Source organism: Manduca sexta, chromosome 19, assembly GCF_014839805.1.
Source record: "Manduca sexta isolate Smith_Timp_Sample1 chromosome 19, JHU_Msex_v1.0, whole genome shotgun sequence".
Taxonomy (NCBI): Eukaryota; Metazoa; Arthropoda; class Insecta; order Lepidoptera; family Sphingidae; genus Manduca; species Manduca sexta.
Window position 1 is genome coordinate 9,012,501 of NC_051133.1, and position 14,642 is coordinate 9,027,142.

The 14,642-nt window shown below is 39.0% G+C and overlaps 1 protein-coding gene across 1 annotated transcript; it reads left to right on the forward strand.

Moving 5' to 3' along the window:
* Window positions 1–5,541: 5,541 nt before the first annotated feature.
* LOC119189842 lies at window positions 5,542–7,617 on the forward strand. Its single transcript, XM_037440513.1, has 2 exons — window positions 5,542–5,570; window positions 6,510–7,617. The coding sequence occupies exons 1-2, from the start codon at window positions 5,542–5,544 to the stop codon at window positions 7,615–7,617; spliced, it is 1,137 nt and encodes a 378-aa protein (XP_037296410.1).
* The last annotated feature ends 7,025 nt before the right edge of the window (window positions 7,618–14,642 follow it).

The following is a 14,642-nucleotide window of genomic DNA, read 5'->3' on the forward strand; positions in this document are numbered from 1 at the left end:
TAAAGCAAACAATTCTTTAGGCTTGTTTATTCATATTTGTCGAAACACGTCGATAGTTAACGCTGTGATCCAAACTTTACAATTATTTGCATTTAAAGAACGGATTAAAGTCATCCGATATTGCACTTGTAAAATATTGCAAATGTTTGTATACACGATTGTATAATTAGGCCAATTTTATTGGTTCAGGGGAATAACTGATTTTGTTAGATTGTTATTTATTTACACGTGTACCTACTATTCATTCAAATATTCAAAAAAATATCTACAGTGTCAATAATGAGGGATAAGATCGGGTCATCTTCATCATCAGCCCGTTGCAGTCCACTGCTGGACATAGGGCTCTCTCAAGGTACGCCACAGAGCCCGATCAGCTGCTTTATGCATCCAGTCGCTGCCGACCCTCTTGTGTAAGTCGTTTCACCATCTGGCCTCAACTAGCCCCCAGCGCTTGTAATATCGGGTACCTAGATCTATTTTAAAAACAAAATTAGCTCCTAAAAATATTTTAAGAAATTTATATATTTTTTCGAATTTGTAAAAATGACAGTAGACTCAACCAAACGCAACAAAAAAAATTAGCTAAAAACGTCATAAGAAAGCAAAATTCGCAATTTAGTTTACTTGGTTCGTCCAAGTATACTAAATTGCGAATTTTGCTTTCAATTATTATACTTATTTTAATTTTAAAACTAAAACACTGACGATTTTAAAAAAAAATCCATTTGGTCAATCTGGAGGTGTATTCTTTGGAATAAAAAAATAATTTTCAAAATTGGTTCATAAGATTTTTTTCTATAAATATTGATACGGTGGCAAAGATCTTTTATGCGAGAGCCCTTCTGGGTAAAAACCTCTGGTATGTCTAATTTCGTAGCTAAACAGCTTTGAACAAGCACTATTAAGTTTCATCTTCAAGCAGTTTATAGTTGTAAATTCTGGGCATTTTGACTTACGATAGGCAACGGCTTGCCTGTGCCTCTGGCATTGTAAAGTCCATGGGCAGCGGATGCTACTAACCATCAGGTGGACTGCTTGCTCGTTTGCCTACTAAGGCAGTAAAAAAAAAACCGTCATCCTATATGTCAATGATGAACACAGATAAGAGCCAATGTTTTATAATTGAAAATTCGAGTGGGCTTGGTACTGTTTATAGGAGATACAAGTAGTGCTCCTTCAAGTAAGCGATATGCTTTTAGGTTCTTGTGAATCAGTAAAAATATTAAAAATACTACATTTACACCACATTTCAACAAACAGGAGTAAAAACCAAGTCTCAAGCAAAATTATACCTTTTCGTAGTGCTGTTAATAACCAATCTAATGTCTTAATGGTTCTAATATGATTTTGTGATTGGACATCACTCAATATTTAGAATATCGAAGGAAGTCTGTAGCCTACATCTCAACAAAGAACCACGGCTAGCTGCCAAGCAATAGACTCCATAATTTACTACTCTATGAGTGGTATTGCTCTAACATATTGCTCTATAGGGCTACCTATGCAATAAAACAGAAACAGTTAATATTGTAACAATTATTGAATACAGAATATAGTAACATATGAATTTACACAAATAGATTCCTAAAAACTTGGTTAGATTTTGGAAGATTATTAAAAAAGGTTATTGCTATTTATTATATTATTGACAATGATTTACTCCTGTCTTATTTGCATTTCGATTTCTAATTTATCTATTGTTTATTTACATTTTATTAAATTTAAGTCTTAACATATATCTTTTAGATTTATTTTAAACTAGCTGACCCGGCGAACTTCGTATCGCCTAACAGTCGATATATTGACATTACTATTTATACGATATTAACATCACTCAATTGTTTTGCCTTGCCGGAACCCCTCCACTAACATTTAAACTTTATGGTATGATATTAAAGTTCAAATTGACTTTTAAGTATTCTTACGAATCTTTTGTATGGGAATATAGAAAAGTGTTGTTTTTAAACTTTTCAGGCAATTTTTTAAATTTTGCTCTCCGTAAGAACCATCGTACCCGTACTTCAAGGAATATTATAAAAAAAGAATTAGTGAAATCGGTTCAGCTGCTCTCGAGATTTGCGCTTAGCAAGACATTCAGCGATTCATTTTTATATTTTTGATACACGACTAATTAAGTAAAATGTTAATCCTAATGGAAAGACAGCAGAAGATTTAGATTACTTTTATATTAATATCTGTTACTAATGCATTATTTTTGTAAATCAAAGAAAGAAAGAAAGAAAGATTTGTTATTCGGACAATTACAGTATAATATGTGCAATAAAGGCAGAGAAAACAAAATACATATACCTATAAAGAAAAATACACAATTATACTCATTGTGCCAAAAATGAGAACCCTCATTCAGCTCCTTGCTGCTGCATGACGATACTGCAGCGCTGATTTATATTGAATTAGTTATATCAGGGTCTACTTCGTTATCGAAAGTGGTTATCGTAAAAAACAAAAGAAATTTTATTAATAATGTTTAGTTTTTACTGTAATTCAAACTTTAAAATGCCCTTAAAATATTTTTTTCCTTCATTCCTTCAATAAAATAAGTTACTTGTGTACATTTTTGGATTGTATTTACAAGTTACGATGTCATGTTTCAAGTAAAATATAGTGGATTATCATTTTAAATCATGAAATTATGACAGTGGGCTAAAAATTACAAAATAACTATGTGATAAATAAATCCTACCTTGATGCATTCAAATAAACATAGTTTTTGTGTCATGGGATAAAAACTTATAGAAATTGTTTGAAATTCTGACACTCTACTGTAAAGTGGCAAAAAATGAGATACAATGATCTCTATAGCTGATGTCGGACAACAATCTATATATTTAGATATACACCTGTTTTTTTTTTATTGAAATCAAGCGAATACTTTTAAAGTTGCGATATTTTTTGTTTCCGTGTTAAATAAACATTAGCTTATTCGCAGCTCCGCCCGCGTGATTTATTCCGGAATAACATTTTCCGGTATAAAAGTCCTGCTTTATATTTTCCCGGGATAAAAAAGTAGATATAAGTAAATATCCCGGGATAGATACCAAATTTAATAGAAATCCGTTGGCAGTTTTTGAGTTGATCGTGTTCAGACAGGTACGGCGGGGGACTTTGTTTTATATTATAAAATTTTTAAGAGGAGCAATTCCGTTATAAATATTTTCTACGTAAATTTAATTGTTTACATAATGCACGCAGGGGAAAATCTCAAAATAAATACATTTTCTTAGTAAAGTTTTATGTGACTCTATCGTACAATAATACTACAAGAAATATAATTAACTAGATGACCCGGTGAACTTCGTATCACCTACATACATTTATTATTATTATTTATTGTGAAACACAATTTTGCCATACCAATACGTACGTTATCATTATCTGTCTCTCGCTAATCGAGAGTACGGTTTACGCGTGCGGTAGCTTGTCGCACATTTGATTAACTTCGACGATCTAAGTCATCTTCTCCGTGGCATTTTGCGACAATAACAATAAATAAAGTTCTCACGCACTGACAAATTGATGATAGATTTTAATAATAGTCTTGAAATTTATTTATTTATTTTCTATTTTTAAGAACCCACTGACACTTTTACACTTTATTTATTTCTGAAATGTTTTGTATTTGAACAAAATAAACCAAAGAAATCGGACCTCATATTACAACTATGAAACAGACTTATTTCTGAATACATCTATATATAAGTATATGTTACAGTTCTTTATTTCTAAAAAGAGAAAAGACATGAAATGTTTGACAGGTAGGAACATTTTGTATTGAAAACTTATATTGTCGTTTTTAGTATTTTCCGTTATTTATTATTTATGTTCGTCACTGTTTAATCCATCCCTGGACTTCCACAAATAATTCAAAACCAAAATTAGCCAAATCGGTTCAGCCGTTCTCGAGTTTTAGCGAGACTAACGAACAGCAATTGATTTTTATATATATAGATATTGACGACGTTTTTTAAAAAGGACAGTCTGATAACACGCACTAAATAGATGGTTTAATGGTTGCCTACCATTAGATTTTTAGCGCCCGAGATGCGAGAAGTTTGTATAAATGCGAATGTAAGTATAATTTAATGAAATTGTAGTCTGTATCATAAATCTTCTAATTCTTATAAGTACATTATATACACACACTCGCAATTTTTATCCCCAAAGGTGTAGACAGAGACGCGACTCGTGCACTCACTTCTCGCCGTGTGTATTTCGTCATATGATGTCATTGAGGGTAAGCCTGTCGCCATATCGGATACATATTCCACACGCCGGTCTAATACTGAGTAGAAAAACCCAATTTTAAAGACTAAAGATTTCAGCGAAAATTTGCTTCACCTAAATTCACCACAGATAAAAAATAATTTATGTTACAAGATGGTACCTAGTTTAGAAAATGTACTTTGCTATCGTATAATGAAAAAACATCGTTTAATCGCGTTTGAAAAAAAAACTGATTGTCCTTTTAAAATTAGGCGTGCCACAAAATTTTGTCAATGGCAAAAAGTAACCGCAATTTTAAACTCAAATATTAAATCCAATTTGAACACTGCGTGTCAATAATTATTGTTTTCAAACGGAGATCTAATATTAAGTAGTATATGAAGATTATAAGTACCTCATAAATATATACGTATATAATTAATATTTTAATAAGTGGACATTATTGACTATGGAATATCTAGTTTATGGATTCGAAAAAATATACCGCAAGTATAAATACAGGTCGGGAGCGAAGCGCGCACTGAGCGTCTGTAGAGAGATGACGTCACAATGGCGGGCGACGGTCTCGCGTCGCTTGCGTACTGTAAAAAAATAATATCTCGGAAATTATAAGACTTTTTAAAAAATATATATACCATATTTTTCCTTTTTTTTTTTTTTATTTATTTATTACGGCTCTGGAAACAAGTCCATTGAGCCCGTCTTCCATAAAATATTTTTCCTTTTAATAGAGAGTATTACAAGGTAAAAAATGATGATATTTATCATTAGGTATCTTTATTTTAAGAAGTAGTACATACTTAAATATATTTTTTTATTATTTCTAATATTTTTAGATTGTTTATTTTTATTGTTGGCATTAACCATCTCTTCGATATTATTTAAATTTATCGGTCTTTTCTTTTAAATGGGTCACACACATACATACTAAGGCCACTTGACATTGACAAAAGGTTTTTATCGTACAACAAATATTTACTATTTAGGTATACGATAAGTATTTCAGAAAGAAACTGTAGCATGTTGCCATGTAAGCGAAACTGCATTAATAAAAACATTGTGCAATAATTTTAAGCTGAATTTTCTCAAATATTTATAAGATCGCGGCGCGGAGATTGGATAAAAAGGTTAAATCATTTCACAGTTAAAATTAGAATGAAATACTTGATTTTTTGAGTCCGAATATAATCCGGTTTTAATGAACTTTTTTAATGTCATGTGATTATATGACATTCAAATATCCCTGAATAATGTCCCTGAATGGAAAGAAACTTTCAACTTCATTTGTCTTTCAAAATGACCAAACCATTGCTAACAAATAGCAAGTAAGAAAAATTTAATATCTTTTACGTTATAAGCGTTTTATATGAAATAAAAATAAATATAACGCTAAAGGTATTTTGGAAAATCCCATTAAACTATGATTTTGATTACCCTAAATTTAATATGAAATTTGATGTAATGGGTCTCATAGGATGTAGCTAAACTGCAACGTCTTTCAAAGGAACATTATTGCACAATATTGCTTGAGGACAGAAATAGACAGCCGGATTCTAAAAGATATAGTATCTTGTCTTGAAATCGTCATAATTTGTTTACTAACTTGTTTTTTATTTGTCGAATTTGTTTAGGAAATAAAATAAATTATTATGCAACCACTCATTACCTCTCAAGTCATCGTGTAAAATATCACCGTATTATAATTAGTATTCATACGTCATGTATTTATATTCGAAGAACCTATTTATACACGGCATTTCATGATTGCCTGTAACGAATAAACGTAAGGGCAAAAAAACAACAAAATAAACTTAAAAAAATATCACAAGAAGGCTTTAGCGTGTGGTTGTGTGTTCTGCTAGCTAATAGTTGGACTTATATTACGGGCATTAGGTATGTATATGACCTAACGATCCGTTTTCCCTTTATACTTTTAACTTGGCTTGGGAATGGAAAAATATCTATTTTCTAACATTCTCGTAAAAATAAGGTCATATATTTAATGTCATATTTATTTGGGTCGAGAATCGAACACTGGATACTCTCCTTAAACAAGTCTCTTGATTAATAATACGTACTGCGTCTGTAAGGATCGCAGCGAGCCGAATCACCGCACATTAGGAGTAATGCAATTCGATTCGTCCCGCTTCGATACTACTCTAATCGACGTCAGTCTTTAGAAATAGGTCCTTCACGAGCACAATAATGAGCCAACTTTTTCAAATAAATATTGTAGGTTGATTATGTAAAGCTGACCTAATTAGGTCACTAAACGAGGCGGGCTTCCACACTGTAGGCTATGTAGACGATGTAGCGATCCTTATTAAGGGAAAATTCGTAGGCGTCCTATGCGATCTCATGCAAGGGGCAAACCCATCGAAAACCGAACTCGTATTGTTCACAAGAAAGCGAACTACAGAAAATTTTCGCTTACCTAAATTACAAGGCACTACGTTATCTCTTACAAAAGAGGTGAAATACCTAGGTGTCATTTTGGATGATAAACTGTTATGGAATAAACATTTGGACCACAAACTAGAAAAGGCCTGTATAACATTCTGGCAGTGTAAAAGACTTCTCGGCAAAACTTGGGGCGTACACCCTAAAATTCCCATATGGCTATATACAGCGGTGGTACGACCAATCACCACCTATGGAGCTGTAGTCTGGTGGCCCAGAACCAAACTATCCACAGCTAGAAACAAACTGCAGCAATTTCAGAGATTAGCGTGTACAGCTATAACGGGCTGCATGAAAACTACACCCACAGCTGCTTTAGAGGTCCTGTTGGGACTGCCGCCCCTGGATCTGTTTATCCAACAAGAAGCAGCCTCAGCAGCAGTCAGGTTAAAGACACTCAAGCTCTGGGGTACAGCAATAGGTGCCCACGCCGAAATTCTGGTAGAGGCCATCAACTACAAACCACTGATGGCCGCTCCCAACGACAGGGTACCCAAACAATATATCTTCGGAAAAAACTACACCGTAAGGCTGGCCGAAGAACAGCATGACTGGTCTGGCACACACGAACTGCGAATATACACCGATGGGTCTAAGACCAGGACAGGATCGGGGGCAGGTGTGTTCTCACCAGAAATTAACATCAAGATATCAATGGCCTTAGGCGCACACAATTCCATCTACCAATGTGAATGTGTCGCCATCACGGAGGCAGCCAAAGCAGTGGAAAAGCGGGGCCTTATAGGCCACAAAATACGTATTGTATCCGATAGCGCTGCTGTATTACGAGCCCTTGATAGCAAGACCATTCAATCAGGGCTCATACTAGAGTGCCACCAAGCACTGGAGGGTATAGGAAAGACTAACTCAGTTACCCTACAGTGGATCCAAAGGAGCACAGTGGCTCTCTAGGAAATGACGCAGCTGACGAGCTGGCAAAAAGAGGATCGGACCAGACCTTATTGGGTCCCGAACCAATCATGGCGCTCCCCTTTTACCAGCTGAGAACATGGCTGCGTCACAGAATACATAAACTACACGCGGATCAATGAGCGAGTATCAGTACATGCAGACAATCCCGGGAAGCCGTGCCACACCCGGATTCTCGTCTGACTAAGCGCCTTTTATCTTTGGACAGGGCATCCCTACGCATAGTCGTAGGTACCATTACTGGACATTGCCCACTAAACAAACATTTATATGTTCTAGGTATGACCGACAGCCCCTATGTAGGGGATGTCTGTTGGCCGACGAAACAGCTTACCACGTCATCCTGGAATGTGAAGGAGTAGCTGCGCAACGGGCAAAAATCCTCGATTCGCCGGGGTCACTCCGAGAAGCCTGTGGAGACACCAGGAGGATCCTGCGCTTCTGGAAGGAGTTAGGCTGGCTTGCTTTGTAGCCGGCATGCACGTCACGCACAATGGCCCGACTTTTTTACGGGCTAAGTGCGGAAAAAGGAGCCCATAACCATAACCATAACCATAACCATATGTAAAGCTGACGCATTCACAAGTAGTGCAGTGACGTGTAGTGTAAATCTCAGAACTATAAATAAGAGGTAAAAAGTGCTAAAATAGCCACTAAATATATATATTGACACTATTTAAGCATATTACCTTCTTTCATAAGGTGTAGGAGAGAGATGCATACTCATTGATGCATATGAAATTTACAAGGTTGTCACCAGTTTCTACGCATTTTTTATTGCTAGTGATTTGTCAATGTCGATTTCAAAAATATCGATAAATAAAAACGATGTTTCAGATTGTTCGTATGTAATTGAATTAGGATTGATATTACTTGATTTTTTTTTAGAAAATATTTGCTTAAAATGTAATAAATGGTTTAAAATAATATGACACATTTAATGACAAAATATTTTTATTATTTTAAAACTAAATCTTTAATATAACATTTTTGAAGTCCCCGGAGTCTGTGTACGGTAAAATTTTAATATTGGTTTTGAATAAACAGAAATTAAGCTCTCCGAGAATATCTCACACAAATAAGGTTGTTACCCGGAATCCAATTACATCTTGTAATACGACGTATCCAAACGTCTAAAGGAACGTCTTAGCAGTACTAAAACGAAATGTGGTTGTTAAACTCCATCGATAAATACAATTTATTATACCACTATTATTACTGAAATTATTCATAAATATATAATCAAAATGCAATCCTCTGATTGCATTTGAATCAATTAATATTTAAAAATAATTACAACCCAGAAACTGTTATATTGTATCACATCAGCCAATAATATCCCAATGTTAGGTCCTTCCATGAATCAAGAACCAGTTAATTTGCATGAGGATTGTTCCTCCCGCCAACTCTTATTTGGTTTACCGCAACCCCTACGGGCAGTGTCGGCGCTCCACAAGATAGCAATCCTGGCCCAAAACTCATCTAGCATACGAAAAAGCAAAGTGACCAGCCCAGTTCCATTAGAGCTTTGCGGCTTTCTGAACTACACCTACTATTTGAATTTTGGAGCAAAATATAATTATAAACTATAGTTGAAATAAATAAATAATAAATAAAAATAATATCTAATTACTTTCTGGCTAAGTAAAAATGACAAGACAAAGTAGATAAATTAATATTGAAATATGTTGGTTAATATATGATGAAAATAGGAATTTTAAAACAAATCCATGTTAGCGTCTACAATACGTCATCTACACAGTAGGAAATTCTCAATTTAGACGCATGATATTAACTAATGTATAGTCCCACAAACTTATCTGGCCCGGTGAGAAAGTCCCTGTTACGTCAGCGAATGGCAGGCAGATTGACTTTTCAAAACGACGTCGTTAGTTCCTCTTTCGGCCACCGGGCCGATAAGTTTGTGGCACTATATCTAAATTGACATTTCATCTCCTAATTCTTTTGAAATAAATAAAAACCATGATGTATTTATTGTTTCACTCACTCTAGTGTAAACGCTGTATTATCCTAGATGAACAAGATTGACGTTTCACAACATTTTATTTTAGTCGGGTTTCTATGGCTTTTATAATTGATCTGCCCAAAAGAATGCGACTCATAAGTCGATTTCGTTTAAATTTCATATTAATTGTGATAGACTAATGTGTTAGTCTAGGTCAGGGATGCACCTATCTAGTGGTCATGGCCCGCCCTATAATAGATGCTACGAGTACGCGACCTCGGCCCCCGAGCTACTGCAGTCACTACCAACTTTCCCTTCCATGAGTGCAGTATCCACTCCTACAGGCCATACTTTCCTTTCCCATAACATCCTCTACCCTCAAACCCTATTTCCTCTCCCCGGCTGATGATGGGCACCAGCGTCATCAGCGTGAGTCCCCTCCTGCGCTCGCCAACCCGCCTGCCAAGCGTGGCGAGTATTGGCAAATACCCCCCAAAGATGACGACACACAAAACGACCAGGCCCCCAGTCCCCGGCAGTCCTGCTATTCCTGGCTCCGGTAGCGGCCACGGTAACGGCGGGGCAGGGGGTGCGAAGAATCCCCGGGTTGGACCCCGCTACCACCTTCGACAACGACTGGCCCTGGTAACACACAACATTCGCACTTTGAGGACAGACGAGAAGATTGTCGAACTGGAAGAAGAATTGAGTGGGTTTCACAGGGACATTATGGGGTTATCGGAAGTCCGAAGAATCGGGGAGGATACGATAACCCTGAAGTCCGGAAATCTGCTCTTCTACCGGGGGGACGACCAACAATCCCGAGGAGGTGTCGGATTTCTCGTCCACAGGTTTCTCATCAACAACATCGTATCCATCGAAAGTGTGTCGAGCAGGGTAGTGTACCTTATACTCAGAATATCAAAACGATATTCGTTGAAGGTCATACAGGTATACGCGCCGACCTCGACACACCCAGATGAAGAAGTACAGGAGATGTATGAGGACATAAGTCGGGCCATACATACTTCCAAAACCTACTTCAATGTTGTTATGGGGGACTTCAACGCAAAGTTAGGCATGAGAAGCGATGCAGAGTTGAAAGTGGGGCAATTTGGACATGGGCAACGGAACCTCAGGGGTCAGAGGCTGGAAAAAGTTTCATTTCCGTGCGGCGACTTTCTGGAAAAAGAGGGACTCTTTGCGATGAACTCTTTTTTCCAGAAGCCGCCGCACAGGAAATGGACCTGGCTGAGTCCTGACGGTTCTACGAGAAATGAGATAGATTTATCTTGTCGACGAATAGACGGATGTTCAGTGATGTCTCTGTGATCAACAGGGTGAAAACCGACAGTGATCACCGAATGGTTAGAGGCTCATTGAATATCAACGTCCAATTAGAAAGGCGTCGCTTGATGAAGTCTACGCTCCGACCTACTCGTGTCCATGTCCAAAACCCCGAAAGCTTTCAACTTGAGCTGGCAAATCGCTTTGATTGCTTAAAAGAAAACCTTGCAGTGGACGAGCTAAACAGCGGTTTGGTAGAAGCTGTCCATACGGTGGGATCTAAGTATTTTAGACCTCGCCGTTGAGATAGACCACAAAAACTCTCGATCCACACTCTTGACCTCATGGCCGAACGTCGATCTATGGCGCTGCAGTCTTCCGATGGCGCCGAAGCATATCGGCGGCTCAATAGACGGATCTGGAAGTCCTTGCGACACGATGTCCGTGCTCACAATACTGTGAGCATTAAAGAGACAATTGAGCGGAACGGAGGCTCCAAAGTGTTTGCAAGAGACTTGTCTATTGGGCAAAGCCAGTTGTCTAGGCTGAAGACGGACGGCGGCCGCATGGTATCGACGAGGGCAGAGGTATTAAGAGAGATCGAGAGGTTCTACGGACAGCTTTACACCTCGGTTGCCAAACCGACTGTTAGCTCGGCTGAAGACCCGAGAGCCGAGTTGATCCGACACTTTAGCGATGATATCCCGGACATCAGCCTGTGGGAGATTGAGATGGCCCTGAAGCAACTTAAGAACAACAAGGCGCCGGGTGAGGACGGAATCACTTCAGAGCTTCTGAAAGCGGGCGGAACGCCAATACTGAAAGTCCTTTAGACGCTCTTCAATTCCGTTCTCCTCGAGGGTTCAACGCCAGAGGCATAGAGCAGGAGCGTGGTGGTACTGTTCTTCAAAAAAGGTGATAACATTTTGCTGAAGAATTACAGGCCCATCTCGCTCCTGAGCCATATCTATAAGTTGTTTTCGAGGGTCATCACAAATCGTCTCGAACGCAGGTTTGATGACTTCCAGCCTCCCGAACAAGCCGGTTTCCGAAAAGGCTTTAGTACTATAGACCACATTCATACGCTTCGGCAAGTCATACAAAAAACCGAGGAGTATAACTTGCCGCTTTGCTTAGCGTTTGTGGACTATGAGAAAGACTTTGATTCAATCGAGACCTGGGCTGTGCTACAGTCTCTCCAGCGGTGCCACATTGACTATCGGTACATCGAAGTGTTGAGGTGTACATACAATAACGCCACCATGTCGGTCCGAGTACAAGATCAGAGCACGAAGGCTATTCCACTACAGAGAGGCGTGAGACAGGGAGATGTTATATCTCCGAAACTGTTCACTGCCGCGCTGGAAAACGCCTTCAAACTCTTTCAATGGAAAGGATTCGGCATCAACATCAACGGCGAGTATATCACTCACTTTCGATTTGCCGACGATATTGTAGTCTTGACAGAATCGCTGGAAGACCTTAGCACTATGCTCGAAGACCTTAATCGAGTCTCCCAACAGGTGGGTCTTAAAATGAACATGGACAAAACGAAGATCATGTCGAATGTCCATGTTGTGCCCACCCCCATCAAAGTTGGGGCTCGACTCTCGAAGTTGTAGACGAATATGTCTATTTAGGACAAGTGGTCCGGCTAGGCAGGTCCAACTTCGAGAGAGAGGTCAATCGTCGAATCCAACTCGGTTGGGCAGCGTTCGGGAAACTTCGCAACGTCTTCTCGTCCAAAATACCTCAGTGCCTTAAATCGAAAGTCTTCGATAGTTGTGTGTTACCAGTGATAACATACGGCACCGAGACGTGGCCTCTCACTGTGGGCCTCATTAGGAGGCTCAAGGTCACTCAACGAGCTATGGAGAGGGCTATGCTCGGTATTTCCCTACGAGATCGAATCAGAAATGAGGAGATCCGTAGGAGAACAAAGGTTACCGACATAGCCCATAGGAGTAGCAAGTTGAAGTGGCAGTGGGCCGGACACATAGCTCGAAGAACCGATGACCGTTGGGGTCGAAAGGTTCTAGAGTGGAGGCCACGTACAGGCAAGCGAAAGGTCGGACGCCCGCCTACAAGGTGGACGGACGACCTGGCTAAGGTCGCAGGAAGTCGCTGGATGCAGGCCGCTTCCAACAGGTCGACGTGGAGATCCTTGGGGGAGGCCTATGTTCAGCAGTGGACTTCCTGTGGCTGAGATGATGATGATGATGATGAATGTGTCAGTCACGTGTTAGTGAATTGGTCTTTCAACCAATCCGCATAAAGCGACATTGAGTCGTGTCGTGTTGTTACATTCTAAGCTCACAGAGGTGAAATTAAATAAACGTATGTACACCAGTTGTCATGACAACAGAATTCTCAAAGTCAAAAAACATAGTTTGACACTTTTTTTCCTATGTTTTAATGTGTGCCTGCGTTATAAATGACGGGAGAACCTTCTCGTCCGCCATTCGGCAGTCCCCCCTGTTCGGGAGTGTATGATCTCGTTGAAATGTGTGTGCATGCGGTGAGTTGAGTATATTATGGTCGTAAATAGTTGTTTCTTTTTAGTTTTTTGTAGTTAATAATATAATAATAATATCAGCCCTGTATTATATACTTGCCCACTGCTGAGCATGGGCCTCCTCTACTACTGAGAGGGATTGGGCCTTAGTCTACCACGCTGGCCTAGTGCGGATTGGTAGACTTCACACGCCCTCGAAATTCCTATAGAGAACTTCTCAGGTATGCAGGTTTCCTCACGATGTTTTCCTTCACCGTTAAAGCAAGCGATAATTCACAAAGAATACACACATAATTTTTTAGAAAAATCAGAGGTGTGTGCCCTTGGGATTTGAACCTGCGGACATTCGTCTCGGCAGACCATTCCACAACCAACTAGGCTATCGCCGCTTTTGTAGTTGCAAGCTTAGAATTCTGCCGGCACGGTGTCCTTGTTGAACTCTTTCAGCTAGCCGAGGATGTAGTCCAGCAGTCCGCGAAAGGAATTGCGAGTCTTGTATCTATCTCTTCTTTTATAATATTACTAGCATTTACTCGCGGCTCCGCTCGGACATACCCAATATATAACATAGCCAATACTAGCCTTGTTATATTACCGTTCACATACTATGTAGCTGGTGGTAGGATATAATATTTTATATCTGCCCGGATAGCGACCATCGTACACAAGGTGTTAAAACCCGCCATATTGGCCCAGGTATGTGTGTTACGTTAATAGGCCGGCATGATTGTGTTGACTGCAGAGCGGTAATCATCTCTCGTCAGTCATTTTTTGAAGCCCACTACACCTACCATCAGGTACAATGGGATAACTTTGCCAAACTCGTATAAAAAAAGAAAACAACTGTGTTTTACGGTCATGAAGGTTACATAATACAACTGCATAGTGATTCCATTCTATATGCACAACATTTTACTCCGATAATATGTTCCTGTAAAAATTTGAATTTTTAAATTGATTTTTTAATAGATGGCGCTAGTGCCAAACAGGTGGCGCTGGCATCGTAAAGATTGCGCTGGCATCGAATAGATGGCGTTGCCATCGTAAAGATGGTGCTGGCATCGTTCAGATGGCACTGGCATCGTATAGATGGCGCTGGCATCGTACAGATGGCTCCATAGATCGCTACAATAAATCATGGACTTTTGTGGACTGAAAGGATTTTGAAGCGGGCATAGCCGCAAGCAATACGTAATCTATATATATAAAAATGAATCCCTATTTCCCTTGGTCACACCA

Bases quoted from the DNA above. Each gene is read 5' to 3' on its own strand.
- LOC119189842 (XM_037440513.1), top strand. From the start codon at position 5,542: ATGACCAAACCATTGCTAACAAATAGCAA. The intron at 5,571-6,509 runs GTAAGAAAAATT...TGACCTAATTAG, and splicing joins CCATTGCTAACAAATAGCAA to GTCACTAAACGAGGCGGGCT.